At 34.7% G+C, this 18,980-nt stretch overlaps 1 protein-coding gene across 2 annotated transcripts in view; it reads left to right on the forward strand.

Annotated features, from left to right (window-relative positions):
* The window catches only part of LOC134530569 (organic cation transporter protein-like), a 66,548-nt gene extending 49,731 nt beyond the window's left edge, over nt 1-16,817 (forward strand). For both annotated transcript variants that reach the window (XM_063365522.1, XM_063365521.1), the window contains exons 10-11: nt 8,515-8,696; nt 9,119-16,817. In XM_063365522.1, the coding sequence (XP_063221592.1) occupies nt 8,515-8,696; nt 9,119-9,268 (332 nt within the window). In that variant the 3' untranslated portion in view covers nt 9,269-16,817. The remainder of the gene's footprint in view (nt 1-8,514; nt 8,697-9,118) is intronic.
* Nucleotides 16,818-18,980: the final 2,163 nt, after the last annotated feature.

Consider the following 18,980-nt stretch of genomic DNA (forward strand, 5'->3'; position numbering starts at 1 on the left):
CCTCTTTCAATATCAGGCTTGGCTGGCAATGTCCAATAGCACATGTTAAATACTGGGTGTACCAGAATGATATAAAATCTGCACATGGGCAGTTGACAATATGGCTGTTGTTGATGTTGGTTGGCCCCGGCCTCTGGTCGCCGCAGAAGCTCCAATACCCTCCCAATCAACAACAGGGAGGGATCCCTAACAGTTCTGTAATTTGAAAAAAGCTCTGGAATGTTTTAAAACAGAACAGGAAGATACTCCCACACTACCATTCAAGGGCACATATTGGGAGGGGAACGTTGAGAAATGCCGGCCGCAAGGTCGGAATATATCTGTTGATGTTGGTCTTGCAGCAGTTATCGCCACTGTACACTTATGACATGGAGGAAGATGAACTTTTTGAGGTCGTCGGCGAGTTTACAGCTGTGGTGGGCGAACATTTTTGGTGGTGGTGTGGTGTTGCTCTTCTTGGTTTGAGGAAATAAATGTTGGCCGATTGTGTGGCTAGAGCAGTGAGGATGGCCAACAAATCCATATCCTCGCCGACTAGAGCAATCTTCTCATGACTGGGCATCTTCGATGGCTGTGGCAATGATAATATGGTCAGCATGCTTGACTGAGATGCCTTCACTTTCCTACCTCTCGGTAAGCAAGCTAATGAGTCGTTCCTTGTTCGTCATTTGAAAGGAATTTCTCCTGAGTCGTAACCACTATTGACTTTATGAAGATAACCTCAGGAGCAATGTGTGTCTTCATTCTGCTGATCCACTCTACAGATTTAATGCTTTTGGTAGGCAGGTCTTCGGGGTAGCCATCAAAAACCACAGTGTTTGCTTTTCTGTTGTAGTGGCATTTCAAGTAGTCAACATACTTGTTGATGATACCTTGAAAGGTATCACCATTCTTCCATACCACTAGTAATAAATATCCTCCATCAATGATGTGAGCAGCTACATCAAGGTTGACTTCTCCCAGAGGATCAAATAAGTCATAAAGAGGGTATGATGCCAATTCATATTGGATATCATAAAGATGTGCAGTACTTAAATATAATTCCTTGTTGAAAATCAATAACGTAGCTGGGATCTAATGAATTACAACTTTTATTTTGAAAAATACTTTAAGGTATCTGCACGTTTGTGATGATTTAGAGAACCAACAAAATGTTAAATATCTTTGATTTCATGTTTGTCCCAACAATATATTCCTAGATAATAAATAATAGTTATTATTAAAGTTGCTATCATTTATTATATAATATATATATTATACATCAGTATTACTCTTAGGCTATCCCTGAGAAATCAATGATACCATTTATTAAATAGAATTTTAGTTAGGTTTTAAAAGTAGAAAAATGTTGAACCTTTTTCTTTAAAATTAACAATTTATTACACTCTGTAGCATTAAATGTTGTGTCCCAAAGTTTTGTATTGTAAGTTTATTTGCAACATGAGAACACATGAATTTGTATGTTACCAAGGTTACATGTTTACAGTACACAACTCTGGTGAGTACTGGAAGACTTGCTCACTTTTTATCACTATTAATACTATAATGTATTATTACTATAGAGTACTACAGTACTGTAGTATACGATAGTACTATACTGAAGACAGCCCAGTTGGCCCATTCATCATTTTTGAAGATGATATTTTCTAAAACCTGAAGTTAAAACCAGTCATTTCCTCTGATGCTGAAAATTGGTCCAACTTTGGCCTGCTCTAGTTTGGTAACGAGTTGTCCGTAAAATTCGTTCTTGGTTCCATTGGACACAGAATTTATAAACCGTGCAAATTGATCAGCGTTACTTTGAGGGGCAGGTATATGTACAAATACCCTCTATTTCAGTTTTGTTCAGAAAATATTTTCAATTTTTTCTAGTTCTGAAACACAAAAAAAATTAAAGCTTGTTTAACATTAAAAAATAGTTGGTAGTACAATATGCTAACAAACATTAAGTTGCATGCTTAATACATAAAAAATTTCACAATTTAACTGGATTAATTGTGTGTGTCTTATGTTTGGAAGTTATTTAGGATACGTTTAACTTGACTGCATCACAGAGACTAGTATAGTGAATAGTTACCAGAAAATCATCGCTGCGGTGGTCACGGCTGTAGTTTACTTCACATTCCTGCTATAGCAAAATGCAAGAAAGTGCAGTGTGTTATATTTTCATCTTTATTAGACAACTTTACACCTTTCGTCTGAGAGATGAGGAAATACATGGCAAAGTTGGTAGATGTGTTGTAAGTGTGTAAAGATATATTTTGTACAATTTTGAAAACAATGAGTGCCATTTTATTGAGGATATTTTTTATAAATGAATTGCTTTTAAAATAAAGACTGAAAAAAGGCATTATTTTTTTGAAAATCCCACTTATAAAATATTTTATTTAATAAGTTGAAAAATGTTAGCGAAAATTTATAAAAAAACCTACAAATTTACCCTTTTAATAAGTTCAGTCTGTTAATTACATAGTACCTTGAAAAACTTCTAGACATGGTTTCCTTGTAACCTATATGTACTAGTTACTTAAATTAACTATACTAACTCACTTATGTTGAATGTGTGTTTTGTGTTTTAAGTTTTTTGAAGCTAGTTCTCAATTTTTTCCAAAAAAAAATTCTGAAAGGCAACATTATTATACATAAATCATTTAGAGGATTGTTTCTTTTTGGGATTGATATTGATCATTTGAAAATAATGCAATTGTCAGTTTGTTAACTATTTAAAAAATCTAGTTAAATTGTAATTGAGGTTAAATTTTGAAAGTAAGATGCGTGTGTAACGGTTCCGTGTGTTGCTGCTTATTCCTTAGTTTATATGTATATGGCTGGGAAAATAATTATGTAAATAATTAGAGTCTGACTGATGCTTGAGGCTATGGTTGTCATGCTGCACTTGCGACTATCAGTTTTCATTCTTTTAGAAAAACTTACTCCATTAAATAATAAAAAAATCACTTATTGTGTATGAATACATAAAATCAATTTGTGATTTAAAAACTACTGAAATCATATATTTAACTTACATTTACATATATCAATCAAAACAGGTAATTGACAATGTAACTATCAAAATGTGTTGAATGCACCTCATACAGAGCAGTTTGCATTCTTATGCTAATTGCTAAGAAAAGGTGCTACATTAATATCTTTTGTTATCCATGATGCAGGGTAATTTTCTCTGCTGGATTACAAAGGGACATTACAGTTGTATGCTTATTTATATCATATACATTAAAACCCTCCTTTTTAAGCAACCCAAATTAAAACATTTGAAGACATACATATATTCATACTACAAGTTTGACCCTTTTAATAAGTTTTGTCAATTAGTCTAAACGTCTTAAGAACCTTGAGAAACATCTAAACAGTTTTACTGTACTATAAGATAAATAGTTTGTACTCGTGATTTTAACAAACATTTGTCTTGTGTCTTAAAGTTTTTGTAGCTAATTATTCTCAATTTATGAATTAGTATTGACATTTCTACAAAAAAAAATATGATTTCCATATTTTAAGATGTGCCCCAAGTGCACGTAATTGTCGCGCACATGTGTATTATCTTATCAATAGTGCATGTACTATTCAACATTGTTGTTTCTTGAGGGATTTTGTGATGTACAAATAGTTTTCTACCTCTTAATGGTGGTGAAGGGTCCTTAAAAACTAATTAATTTTTGATTGCACAAGATGGGAGGAATATGTTTAAAAAAAATGACGGATGTGTCATCATGATCCAAGATAGTGGTCGGATCGGCTCGTCAACTAGGAACCAGTTGCAAGACATACATGGACAGGTTTGCTGGACAAATCTTGTGTGGACAGATGGGCGGGCCTGTCTGCAAACCAGGAGCTTTTTAAGGCACTCCTCTTTCAATAAGCAGGCTTGGCTGGCAATGTCCAATAGCACATGTTCAATACTGGGTGTACCAGAATGATATAAAACCTGCACATGGGCAGTTGACAATATGGCTGTTGTTGATGTTGGTTGGCCCTGGCCTCTGGTCGCCGCTGAAGCTCCAATACCCTCCCAATCAACAACAGGGAGGGATCCCTAACAGTTCTGTAATTTAAAAAAAGCTCTGGAATGTTTTAAAACAGAACAGGAAGATACTCCCACACTACCATTCAAGGGCACATATTGGGAGGGGAACGTTAAGAAATGCCGGCCGCAAGGTAGGAATATATCTGTTGATGTAGGTCTTGCAGCAGTTACCACCACTGTACACTTATGACATGGAGGAAGATAAGGAAATTTTTGATGTCGGCAAGTTTACAGCTGTGGTGGGCGAACATTTTTGGTGGTGGTGTGGTGTTGCTCTTCTTGGTTTGAGGAAATAAATGTTGGCCGATTGTGTGGCTAGAGCAGTGAGGATGGCCAACAAATCCATATCCTCGCCGACTAGAGCAACCTTCTCATGACTGGGCATCTTCGATGGATGCCTTCACTTTCCTACCTCTCGGTAAGCAAGCTAATGATTCGTTCCTTGTTCCTCATTTGAAAGGAATTTCTCCTGAGTCGTAACCACCATTGACTTTATGAAGATAACCTCAGGAGTAATGTGTGTCTTCATTCTGCTGATCCAATCTACAGATTTAATGCTTTTGGTAGGCAGGTCTTCAGGGTAGCCATCAAAAACCAGTGTTTGCTTTTCTTTTGTAGTGGCATTTCAAGTAGTCAACATTCTTGTTGATGATATATACCTTGAAAGGTATCACAATTCTTCCATACCACTCGTAATAAATATCCTCCATCAATGATGTGAGCAGCTACATCAAGGTTGACTTCTCCCAGAGGATCAAATAAGTCATAAAGGGTGTATGGTGCCAATTCATATTGCATTTCATAAATATGTGCGGTACTTCGTAAATGTGAGAAATTGGTCAAACTTCGACCTACTGAAGTTAAGTAGCGGATGGTCCAAAAAAATTGTTTTGGTTTCATCTGATGCAGAATTTAATGTTCTGCAACTTTTATTCGAAGCACTTTTTCAAAATTTTGAATTGTTTAGGAGATATAAGAGGAAATTGCAAAAACGTCCCTTTTGGGGGGCATATTTTTACCACCCACCACTTTTCCACGACTCCCTCGAGGGTGGAAATGTAGGGTAATCATTCATATTGGGTCACAAATGAAGCCATTGAAACAAAAAATAATTGTAGGAATTATTTCTGAATGGGTGATTTTTGTGAAATGCTACTGGCCTAAAAGTGATACATGTTACAAATTTTTACTGTTCTTCAAGGAAGTCACCAGCATTGTGTATTCAGTCAAACCTCATTATTACAAACCTGTAGGGTCCAAATTTTAGCACTTTGTAATAACGAGGGTTTGTATTAACCAAACTATTGGAAATCATGACAACAGGAAAAAAAAAAAATTGATTTAACTTGTAATCCCTGTAATATTACCACAAAGAAAATACACTGTAATATAAGCTGGCTCCACTATACACATAACATTATTTGAAAACTCTAAAAAAAACATTTCAATGCAGTACCTATAGAAGAACCCATAATACAAACAAAAAGCTTCAAAAACTTACAAAATTACATAGCACTTTATAGATACAAACATTAACTGTTCAAACCTTAGCACTTTGTAATAACAAAGTTTGTATTAACCAAACTATTGGAAAACATCACAACAGAAGAATAAAAATTGATATAACTATAGTTACAACCAACAAGAAAATACTCGGTTTGTAATATATGCTGGCTTCACTACATACATAAAATTATTTAAAAACACTAAAAAACCAACTCAGTGCAATACCTACAGAAGAACCCATACAAACAAAAACCTTAAAAAAATCTTGCATACAAAATTACATAGCACTTAATAGATTCAAACATTATCTGTTTCAACCTTCCGTTTGAAAAAATTGTCAATTCTGGTTTGCGTTATTTTGTTTTTATAGGCATTGTTTACTGTAGAACAAAGTTTATCAAAGGCCAGAAGTGTTTCAGTGCCAACATCAATATTTGATAGCACATTTTCTAATGTTGCTAAAGCACTGTTGGCATCCTTCTTACTCGGTAGTGATGAACAAACTTCATCATCTTCATTTTCTTCACTTCCAGTTTCGTCAACACTTGCCTGCACAGCACAAGACTGAGCCTTGTTGATACACATCAGTTCATCATCCACTGGTGCTGCGCTTGTTGCCACATCGTCATCCACTCGCACAAACTCACTGAATGGTTCCTGAAACTGTAGATGTTCCTCAAGCTGGTCCCATTCTTCCACATTGCAATCTTCTACTTCTACTTCTGGAGCCTGAACTTCACTGGCACCAATACCAGCTTTCCTGAAGCAATTTGCAATGGTAACAGGTGTAACTGCATCCCATGCCATAACAATATTTTTCATTGCATTCAAAACATTCCACTTGAAGTTTGCCTCCTTTTTCAACTCAATCTGACAAATCAAGTATGAGGTGAGACGAGTCCTGTAGTTTTTTTTTCACGTTCTGGATGATCCCCAGATCTAAAGGTTGCAGGAAACTTGTGTTGGCTGGGAGGTACAGCAATCTCACATGTGACAGCTCAAGTCCTGCAGAAGAGTGAGCAGAACACCTGTCTAACAGCAGTAAAATTTTCTTGTTTTTGCAAGCCATGTGTCTTTCAAGTTTAATTAACCATTTCTGGAAAATTGGGATGGTTACCCAAGCAGCTGAGTTGGCTTCATAGTCACATGGGAGATTGCTTATATTCTTAAAACACCTTGGTTTTTGGAATTTTCCCACAACAAGGTGAGGAATTTTTGTTTTGCCGCTTTGGTTACAACACAACAAAGCCGTTCTTTGCTGTGTTTCCCTCCATGGCACTTTTCACCTTTTACAGCCAATGTCTTTTTTGGTAACAAGTTATAAAATATACCTGTCTCATCCATGTTAAATATGTCATCTTGATCGTACTGATCAAGTATTGGCTGAACAGACTGTAACCAATCCTTCACTTTGGTCGTATCAACAGCTGCAGACTCCCCACATACAGTTTTTGCAACAAGATTGTTGCGATCTTTAAATCTTTGTAGCCAACCACTGCTGAACTTAAAGTCCGAAATCCCTAACCTCAATGCTAGGTAATCTGCCTTTTTCTGTATCATTGGGCGAGAAATTGGCAAGTTTGCTGCACACATTTCTTGATACCACTGTAACAAGGTAGCTTCCATTTCTTCGTGTTTTGGACCACGCAGTCTTTTTCTAGATAACTCGCAAGAACTCGTCAAAGCTAATTCAATTTTTTCACGATTTTTTAGTATCGTCGACAAGGACGAGAGCGGAATATTGAATTCTTTAGCGATTTCAGTTTTTGTTTTTCCTCCATTGTCAACTTCTTTTATAATATTAAGCTTTACTTGCAATGTTAGATCATTACGTTTACGTTTTGCAGTCATTTTACACTAGAAAAACTGTAAAATGTAGGTTATAGTACACGTGCACACAAAAGGAAATACCGAAACTTATTACCATAGATATCTCAACTTCGTATGTGCACTTCCGACTTATATAAATAAGCTATAGAGTACCTTCCTTTTAGTTTTCAGTTTACAAAACGGCATTTTTTTTTTGCTAGTTTAGTTATGATCATCACCACTAGAGTTACGCTTTTCATCTTGTTTTTAAACCATTTTGTGTTGTACGATACGTACATACATCTTTGGAGAAATGTTTGTTTACATAATTGTGTATACGTGATTATGTTTTGTTAAACTTTGCCCGTGAAATTCGTATTAACCGTTTACTTACACATGTAAACAGTAACTTGAGGAATCAGAACAACTTTGTATTTCATATTAACCGTATTTCATATTAAACGTACTGAATAACATTGGAAAACATACTTCATTTCACGGGACTGTGAAAGTACTTCGTTTAAACGGGAATTTCGTACTAAGCGGATTCGTATTAATGAGGTTTGACTGTAACCAGAAATGTGAAAGTCATATACTGTAACTATAAAATAACTAGTTTGTAATTTGTTTTTGCATAAAATTATGCAAAATCATTTATATTAAAATATGTCTCTTTTTTCATCTCTTTTTGTCAAATTTTGAATCAGTACGATGACATTTTTAAAAATGATATTCAGTTCATGTAGTGTCTCTAAAAGGTATTATTATTATGAATAAATCATGTAGGTTTGTTGGTCACATTGTTTCTTGCTGGGTTTTATACGTACTGATTATTTGAAAAACATGCAATTGCCAAAATGTTAACTCACTTAAAAACATCCTGTAAATTGTAATAGTAAGATAAGACTGTAAATGTTTCAGTTTCTTATTTTTCTATCTCAATGTGATGTGGTGAGTTATTAGGTAATGAGAGCTATGTTGAGATTTTCATTGTAAAATGATCAGCTTAATAATTTGTGTGATGGGTGCCAGAAGCCAGTGGATCAGGATGTTTCAGAATCGTTATCGGTCTAGCACTGGAACGCTTCTAAGGGGATTGGCTGTGCTCTGAGTAGCCAGTCGAAAGATCTCAGCTAGTCGAGTGCGTGTTTTAGGGCTGGAGTGGTTTCGCCTAGTGCTGTTCTTCCTGTCGAAGATGGTCATCACTGTCTCATACACTGCGCTGTACGTGTACACGGCAGAGATGTTCCCCACGCCCATCAGACACTCCGTGATCACGGTGTCGTGCATGCTGAGCCGCCTGGGAACCATGGTGGCGCCTCTCACCCCGCTGCTGGTACGTGCCTTGACCCCTGCTCTCTTGCCCTTTTGGTGGAGGCACATCTAATGTAGCGTGTGGCACGAGAAATTATGCATTATGCAATTATCAGTCTACTGAATTATATTAAAAATATGGTTTTATTGAGAATAGAGCTTACTGTGAACATGGGAGTGCGTTTCAGTAGTTATAGTGTTCACCAGCCTGATAGTAATGGTATCTTCTCGAAATCTATTGCAAAATTGCATATTCTATATTTATGTAAAATCTCTTTATGATTAATTCCCTTATTCTTTTATCCTTAATGTTTGTTTCAAAATGGAGTTTGTATAGGTTATTATTATTATTATTTATTGTTATTATTATTATTATTTTCCTATAAATATCTATCATGCGAGAAAATGTCTGAGGTAAAGTTTTGGTGTTGTGGTATGTTCCAGATGAAGTATGGCGAAAGCATACCACTGCTGTTATTTGCGGGAATGTCACTTTTTGCGGCAATTTTGGCCCTGTTTTTCCCCGAGACGCTCGGCCGCAACCTGCCCGACACTGTGGAGGAGGCTGAGAACGTGGGCAAGACTCGCTCTTGACCCCACCTGCCTTTGGCTCCCGCATCTTTACTTGTACTCGCGATACAAGATTTGCCATTTTCAGTATCCTCATTGGAGGACAGATTAATTTTTTTATTTTTTTGGTCCAAGCATTTTTTTACAATGAGTAATAGGCTATTAGATATTTATTTGGATTTGAGAGAAACAACACTGTTAATTATTTAAGTAATGTGAGTCTTATCTGTGCCATTCAGGTTTGATTTTGATCTGATTAAGTTATAATTTTTTTATATATATTTTTTAATTTTTTTTTTATGACTTTACAAAAAGAATTGAGGTCGGTCTCTGAAGTAGAAGAAATATTTGTTACTGAAATTCAAAATGTGTGTAGCATATTAATTTTTAACATTAGCCATACTAACTCTATTAACACTAGATGTTCTGATAAAGAATGCACCTCTCTCTTATTTTTTGTGTGACTATGCTCTCTTCTGCTGCACTGCTTTTAGCTATCTATCACTGTTAGAATCTCCTATGCTGTTGGTCCTCGATTTACGTTTCCAATTTACTTACATTTTAAGATACTGATTTTAGAATTGAATGTTGTTTTTCATACATTTTTATGGTTTCAGTAATACAGTGTCTTCCAGAATGATATTCCTAGCTTTGATGGTGCATAAGTCAAAATTGGGGATAGATAGAAAGGTGCAGTGCACTATAATGTTCACACACACATAAAGTTTTGTTATATACTACAGTTACAACAAATCTCTCTTAAATATTTTTTTTTTTGTTTGTACAGTTGAGGCATATATTAAAATGGCCACTCCCAGGAGTGGAACAGTGTATGGGATGGTGGATAGAGACCAAATCTGCCACCAGGTCCAGCTAAACTTCTGGTCACGTTACAGACCCACACCCCATCACGTTTGTCAGGAAGCCTGGGTCCTCATTGATGCGATCCAGAATCTCAGTTGCAAAATCTTTGTGCTTTGGCCTGTTGCACCCGTCCCACCTGTGCCTCACTTGTGCTCAGACATCCAGAACTCGTTCTCTTCATGAAACTTCCGGTTTCCTCGAACCTTGTGTACCCCTACGCAGACCTGCCAACTCTCACGATTTTGGAGTGAGGCTCACGATTTTTAGGTCCATCTCACGCCCTCACGCCAAAATAGTGTTTCCTCACGATTTTTTGGGGCCCCAAGATTTTGTTTGTAAAAGTTACAAAACAAGTTTTACGAAAGCTTACAGTAACGAGTTGCCATCAATACTCGAGTCACGTAAAGGAAGCAATTTTGCGTTTTGTAGCGTGCGCCATGCTGATTTTTCTATCTCGCATAGTGGAAGAGGAGACATTGTGAAACATGTCACTACAAAAAAACACAACTAACACGTGAAGTGTATTGCTTCCAATAAAAAAAATTAATTTTGCTGTGAACAGTGATAATAATGTTACACGAGCAGATTGTTATTTTACATCTTTTTTAGTTGCGGCCCGCATGATCACACGACAGCGCTAAATTATGTTCAACTAAATTAAATCTGCAACCTATAATTTGTTGAAATAAATTTTGAAGCAGAGACCATGTAACATATGTACAGGTATGTCACTTAAATTTAAAGATTCTCATTTGTTGTTTTTTATATCTAACCTGTATTTATGGGCCTGAAAATTTTTATCGAGGACCTCATGATTTTTTAAATTTGAATGTTGGCAGGTCTGCCCTACGGGATGGTCGTACGTGATAGGAGTGCATCTGTAACGTGTCCGGAATTTTTGCTGGACCTGGATGAAAGAAATAAAATCAATAAATAAAACCAATACATGTTAGATGCTATACTTGCGTTTAGTCTAACCTTTTTAGTTTTATTATCAACACCGTAAGTTTAACATTTCTGCGACCCATCTTCTTAGATCACAGTATTCCCTTTGTGCATAGGTTAACTTTGAGATTTAAGTGATAACCATGAATTTTAATGGTGTATAAATGAAGATAAAGGTGTTTTTCAAGTCCCCTAGACTCTTTAATAAGATCCTGTACTGGGAGTTTCATTCTAAAAATTATTCTGTAAAAGCACATTTTAGTCATTTTCACACTAATAAAAATACAGTTTAAAAATCAAATCTGGAAACAAAAGTGCTATTTCCATCTCATTGTGTTTTAAAATGCTTTTTTTTTTTTTAAACTGACATCACTTGGATATCTTGCCCTTTGGAGTAATTCAGTTTTTAGAATTTTTTTTCCATTCTTGGTCTGAGCTAATTAAGAATGTTGTACAAATTTTATAGGAACCCTTCAATATAGAAGAAACAATTAATAAGAAAATCACTTAAGAAATGTCAGTGTATTTCTGCTGCTTCTTAGCCATTCATTGATAAGTGGGCATGTAATGAAACCTAACTGTGATTGTAGTTAACTATCAATGTAAATTGCCTCTGGGCCTCTCTTTTACCAAAATAATTTCTGTATGAGTATTATTTCCACCTTTTTTTATAATTCCCTATGAGTATTATTTCCACCTTTTTTTAACTGGCATATGAAAATCAATGTAGCTTATTGATCATGATTGTAAGGTTAGTATGTGTATGTGTATTTAAGTGTGTGCAATGCTGTTATTAGTTACTTTTACTAACTAAAATATTGTAGTCTTGTGAAGAAGAGCTACATTACATATTACTAAAAGAGTTAGAATTGCCTAATTTTTTCTTAGCCATTGTCATGTCAATTACATGTATAAAGAATTATGAATATTTATTTCTTAATGCAAAGTATGAAATAGCTTGTCAAAACAAAATCATGTGCAACTAATCCATATCTGGGAACATAAGTCAATTTTCTCTTCTGGAGAACGGTTATTATGTATTAATCACATTAAAAATAATGTTTGTGTTTTTTAGGTCATGTATTTTGTCACATTTTTTTTTATCTGTTTTGCACTTTTTTTTTCTTTGTTTTTTAAAAAGTCTATGATGGATATTGGTAAACTTTGATAACATTTTGTACTCTTTATTTTTATCAAGTATGTTTGCTTCACTCCAAAATTTTTCCATTTCTTGCCCAAGATTTTCCCAAGTATCTGCATACTAGTAGATTTTAACAAATGTTTTTATTTTTGGTTGCTGTTGTAAGTTTCTTTTGTGTACGTACTAGCTTAGAGATACAATTATTATTGTTATTAATTACATCCTTAAACATTTTGTTTTATTTTTGCTGTTCAAAGAAAGTAATTAAGAAATTTGGGTGGCTCAAATAATTCCATCTGTACATCCTTCAAAAGTATGCAAAACTTTGTCTTTTGGTTTACGGGCAGATAAAATTGAAATCTCCAAAATTATTTGAAGGTATTGTATGTCAATTTTCGTATCTTGAATGGATTTTAAGATTTTTTCATTTAACTGAAAATTTTTTTTCTTTAATTGTTATAAACACATTTTAGGGTTTTGTGTTTGAAACAAATGTGTATCAAAATACAGAAGTGTACTGAAAAGGCTAATAACCTTGGAAACATAAATAAATAGAGAAAATATAATTGAGGATAGTGAGATAAGTGCTTAATAGGCCCTGTGTGAATACAGTGTTTTATCGCATAATTGTCGCACATTTTATACTAAAATCAAGTTTGAAAAGTAGGGGGGCCACGTTTATGCGAGAAAAGAATTTTTTGTTAGGTAAAGTTATTCATAAAAAGCTAAACCTATTCAAGGAAATTATGTTCACTTAAAAAGTAGAGTATACAAAAGCACGCCAAACAATTGAAATTAATAAGTCATGCAACAAAAACATTTTGTTCAATATTAAATACAAAAACCAAAACTGTAACGTTAATGTGAGTCGAAGCGCATAACTATCGTAGTGCACACCACGAGAAAGCGTGGGCTATCAAATGTAGTTAACTCGGCACTAGACAGAGTGCGCGCATTGCATGCAATCGATGATCTGTCAGTATTGATATTCGACTAAATGTACACTCTCTATACGGGAAGCAACATTACCTAACTTGAATGATGCCAACTAGCTCTGGCTACATTTTTATAAGTGGTACACAGCGGCGACGAAGGCGATAGATAATATGAAGGTTATAACGTTTGGAAATGTCTTTAAAAGAAAATTTACACATCAGACAACTTTGTATTTCTGTTAATTAAATTATTAAGCTTAATATTAGAATAAATACGTAATAGATTTCAACTTTTAAATACATTTTTTTTATACGAAAAAACTACCTAAAGAGCACGGAATCTAAATAATCATGCGACTTTTATGTGAGAAATTTTTCTCTCCATATTTTGATGTCCTAAAATAACGGTGCAACGATTGTGTAATAAAACACGGTAATTGAAATAATTGGATTCCGGGGGGCCAGGGGCACCAGAGCCACCCCTGGAATTAAGAAGCCCCTCACTGAGGTAGCCTGCTTGCACTCGCAAAAGCATGACTGTGAAACTGGTTTGATGTCAAAACTATGTTTTATGGGAAAATTTGTATTATAAGCTAGGAAATGTGGTAGTATTTATACAGTTTATGTATCAGTGGTTGGTATTTCAAAGTGCCTTTATGATATAGACCTTTATCATACACTGGTTCTTTAATATTGTAATTAGAACAACAAACAAATATATCACAAGTAAATATAGTATGTGTAGTTAGAGAACTATGATTGTGGGCTTGGAAATTTTAAGTTACTATTGAAGCATTTTTCAAAATATTGAAACTATCAATAGTTTTATAGGTCTTTCTTATAGTGTAAGATTGATTGAAGCATATATATATTTTAAAAAAAGTTCTAAAATGCATTTGGTGAGGGAAGGGAGGGTATTAATTTGAATGTAAGATAAATTTTACAAAATGCAATAATATCTACATTGGTCTGGAAATAGCCAAAATTAGCAACAACAACAAAAATAGGCTACCTCAAAACCTAGTGTCTGCCTCTAAGATCTTTCTTATATAGATTATAAATTAACATGAACTGTGATGTTTTATTGCCTTTAAATTAAACTATGTATAAAATGTTTATTTCTGAGGGGGAAAAACAGTGAATATAATAAAGAAGTATTGTGAATGTTAAGACATTTTTATAACTACTAATTGAATTGGTGGTGTTGAGTTCCTACTTTATAAGTTTTATGTTCCTCTGTTCCGTCTTAGTTTTTAATTATTTTTGTGAACAAGGAGTACAAACTGTTTCCATGTGTAATATGCATGGCAACGTGGTCCATGTTTCCCACTTAGGAAAATTCCCAGTTCGACCCTAACAGGACCGTCTGGAAGTGATGCGAGTGATCTGACCACTGCGGCCCCGCCCTTAGATTGTGACCACCTGATGTTAAATATGCACCGCAACTTTATGTAGCAAGCTTTTTTATGCTTGGGGGGAGGGGGGGGGAGTATTGAGTTCATTGAGAGACTGCTTACGTAGTGTCTTTAACATTAATCATTCTGGGAGCAGATTAAGAAAGTTTCCTGTTCACACTGGGAAGTGTTCATATTTCCCCCCCCCCCCCCCCCCCCCCCCCCCCCCCACTCTTCGCTCTTCCTTACCATCCTCTTCTCCTCGTATCTTTTTGAGTAAGCAGGCATGTATGCTTGGTGCGAACCTCACTCCTCTTGGCCAGTGAGAAGGGGAGTGTATGATCCTTCCTTGGCTTTTGATCATTCATTTATCTTTTTACACTGTTCTGGTTTCTTCAAAACCACTTGGCTTCTGTAAGCAGCTACAGATGAGTATATTCTGTTTCAACCCGGGCAGCTATATAGTGCTTCTGATTTGTAACCTTCTTTGTGAATACATATTTGCATTGTTAGTCATGTCCCTTGTTTAGTAAATTATTTGCAGTGTGATGTTTATTGTACTTTTTTTTCCCCCCTGTTTGCTAGTAGGAATGATACATCTTTATTTAAATCTGGCAAAGGTAAAAATTATTTAGTGAAATATCATTTTTGTGAGAATTTTATAATAAAGCATTGTTTTAAATAAATTGTAATGCATATTTGTTGCCTAAAAGTAATGTTACAATTTATTTGTAGTGTATTTACCAGGTTGGTTTTATTTTACTGTTTTGAATATGGTTTCAGTTTTATACCACAGTATGTACAAATATGCCTTTTTATGAGGAAACTCATTTATATTGGAGACAATCGTTATCATTTTTGGCTTCAGAGTACTGTATTAGGTAGATTTCAAAGAAATACTATGTATTGTAGCTGTTACCATGGTGCAACTTCCGGAAAATTTTTATATATTTTTTATATCTTTTGACTTAAAAGCTTGTTTGTGTGTGCAGGTAGGTGTATCTGGACATAATAACTGCCACAATTTTTCACAAATCACTTCCAAACTGGTACATAAAAATCTAATAATTGAAAATCTCTGTCAAGTTCATTAATGGGCAGTATCCAAATAAATGAGTAGACTTTGGAAGATTTTTGAAAAACAGAAAAATTTATGTAGCTCCCATAATATGGAAAATATCACATCTATTTGAACATACTATAACTTGTAGGGGTAATACCAAAATCTTTTGTCTAAATGTATTTTTAATACGACCAACCATAACTACCAGGGGTTGAAAAAACAAGAGTTGGATCACAAAAAAAAATTATAACTCCCTTTGTAAGCATACCATCAAATTTGTTCAGATTGTTTGTAAATCTTATAATTTTTATCCAAAATTTTTGTCTGAAACAATTTCTGTTTGGATGAAACATTGCTGCAAGGAATTGAAAAAATTATGGGTAGAACTAGAAAAAAAACTCATAACACCCTTAGAGGTACACTATCAATATCCGTTGAAATTGTTTGTAATTATTATAATTTTTATGCTAAAATTTTTGTCTGAAACATATTTTGATGATACAAACCGTTACTACAAGGGATTGAAAAAATCTGGGGTCGAAATAAGAAAATAAATAAAACTTCTTTACCATGTACTCTGTTGAATTAATGTTTACTTTTGTTTAACTTTTTAAATATTGCTGAACTTTTGTCTAAAATAAATTTTATGTAACAGACCATTATTGCAAGGGGTGGAAATAAGGGTATAAAGACAAAAAATATTTATCAAGATATACTATCAAATCTGTTATAATTTATTGTAAACCTCCTAAACTTTTCTAAAACCTTTGCTGAAACAATTTTTGATGAAACAAACTATTACCTTAAAAACAGGGTTGAAATTTAAAAAAAATTTCCTTAGTATCAAATATGTTTGAATTTATTTTAAACTATATTAATATTACCTTCTAACCATTGTACAGAAAATTTTATACGACCATATATTAGTGCAAGGGATGAAGAATAGTGTTTACCAAAACATTTCCAGAAAAATATGTGTACTTTGAAATCTACCTATGCCTGGTCGCTGTGCCGAAAGGGATTTTTTTTCTTATGTTTACTTTTGAAGTTTTATAATGTGAGTCAAATGCCATTATGAAAATTTGCTGGTCATGTTTTCTTACCAGGGAATATATTAATTTGTGAAAATGTTTGAAGATTTCTATGGTGTTTTGGATATTTATACTTAACTTTGAAAAACAGTGTAAAAAATGTTACAACACATTTTTGATAATACATTTTTTTGCAATTATTTTTTGTTTGTTTCATTAGTTGCAGTTTTTTTAAACATATGCCCCTTTACATTATGGCTGTATGTTATTTGAACTAGTTACAGATTATAGAATTTCTTTGTCCATTTTGTGGTAGATGTTGCAATAAGTTTTTTAAAAGTGCTAAAAAATATTGTTAAAAATTTTTACCATTTACCAATAGTAATTCTAAAGGTTTGGGGTGAATTATTGCAATCCTGCCTCTACTGTAGCCTGTATGGTCTGTGAGGACATTAGTATAGCAAGCAGGTTGGTTAGCTTAATGCAGTTAGAGTGAGATTGCAGTTGAGTGGGTATATGTTAAAATAAAAAAATGGTTTTGTAGCCATAGAAATAAAATTAGCCCGCAATGCATTGGCTCACGAGGATGCCGATAGGTTAGTCATGCTAAAACACTGGAAAACTGCCAAAAACAGTAATATTAACTTTCCATTCTTTTAAGGATAATGACAAGAGAAGTAACCTTGTGATAACAAGTTTAAGCTGAACATAATGTAGGAAAAAAAGTCATGAATTATGATTTTATTCTTTTTGTGACTATAGTACAATCAAGGCCTCAATAGTCACAACTTAATCAAAGATAATTATACTTCTCAGCAAAATTACAAATAATCCTGTGAGCAGGTTCAATTACTGAGCAAGAAAATACATCTTTAAATAAACAAAAAGTTAATAGTATATCCAACAGCAAATTAATACATGACTATACGTTCCTTGTTAAAATGTTTTAAGGAAAAGTACTCTCACAAAACAAGAGACTAGATAGTTTTTAAACTAGGGGTTACACTAGAATATCCATTGACATAGGGTAGTTACTCATTTAAAATATTCAAAGACTACCGTGTCTTGTTATTGCAAGAGTAATAAAAAAATATAAACCATTGATTACACAACTACATATGCATGCAAGCTTTCCAGGAAAGGTGTAAATAGAAATTGTTGATTTTTAGAGTACTGAGTTCACTATCCAATAGGGAATTGAGCATACAAACAAGTAAAATCCTTGAATCGATAAATAGTACGAAAGAATCAGTACCTACATTACAAAATGCTCATCAAGCCAGGCAATGACACAAAAAACATGTGCAGCAACTTGAAGCTTGGAGACTGAATATAATCATGGCAAAAGTTTTAAGGCATATAATAATTATGAATACAAAAGAAAAATGCAGAACCAGCTAAGTTAAAATGAATTTAAATGGCGGAAGCAGAGAATGAATTTAGAAGAGAATTGCAGAGAAAATTGATAAAAGACTAAGAGATTTGACCAACAAAAACTGCTTAGAAACACTTTAATTATTTCAGGTTTGCCATGACTCGCCTCATGCTTGCTGCAACGACTGAGTACTAAACCATGTACGGACCAGAACAGAACAAATTAGGGGCGCAAACCCTACTTACGTGAGTCGGGTGCACAAGCCGTGCCTGCGCACACGTGATGACGACTCCAAGGAGGGGTGGTCAGTACAAAAAGAGGGCAGAGAAAGTAATACCAAGGAGATCGGTTCTTGAGGTTTTCGGGGCCCGGTTCAATTCGCCTGTCCTCTGGCTGTATCTTCAGGTAGACGTATATTTGCAAGTGACACAGTTGCAGTTGGCCAGTCCTAGAAGAAAATGTTGACACAAAGGCAGATTTCTGTTCAGAGCTGAATGATAAACTGGGTCCACAGAGTTCAGGTAGATTCTGGCACAGCAAGTATTCAGGTTCACTAGGAAGCCAGCGGCAATAGCTTCAGGAAGCAGTGCAACAACAATGGCTGAGTAGCGTCTCAGCTCATTCAGGCAGACAGCGAGGTATCCACCGATCAGACCCGCCTACTTGGACACCAGGACACCACCTTTCTCACACTAAGATGAGTCAGCCTGGGGGGTTGGCGTCTACTTGCGCAGGTAGCCTGAAAGCAGGGGCACAACCATCTCTTGCTACATATTTGCTTCTTCTTGCATGCATTATTTTGATTGGATTTCTGAGTTTACAACCACATCTAGTCACCATCAGGAGTGCAATATGTAGTCATTTAATATAACCTAGGAACCTGCTGGGGTTCAGAGCGCTTCCTACCGAAGTATTGTATACACTTCTTTCTCAAAACTCTGAGATCGAAACTGTTTTACTCATGCAATGGAGTGTATAAGAAAATATG

This window comes from Bacillus rossius, chromosome 3, assembly GCF_032445375.1.
Source record: "Bacillus rossius redtenbacheri isolate Brsri chromosome 3, Brsri_v3, whole genome shotgun sequence".
In the NCBI taxonomy this organism is placed as follows: Eukaryota; Metazoa; Arthropoda; class Insecta; order Phasmatodea; family Bacillidae; genus Bacillus; species Bacillus rossius.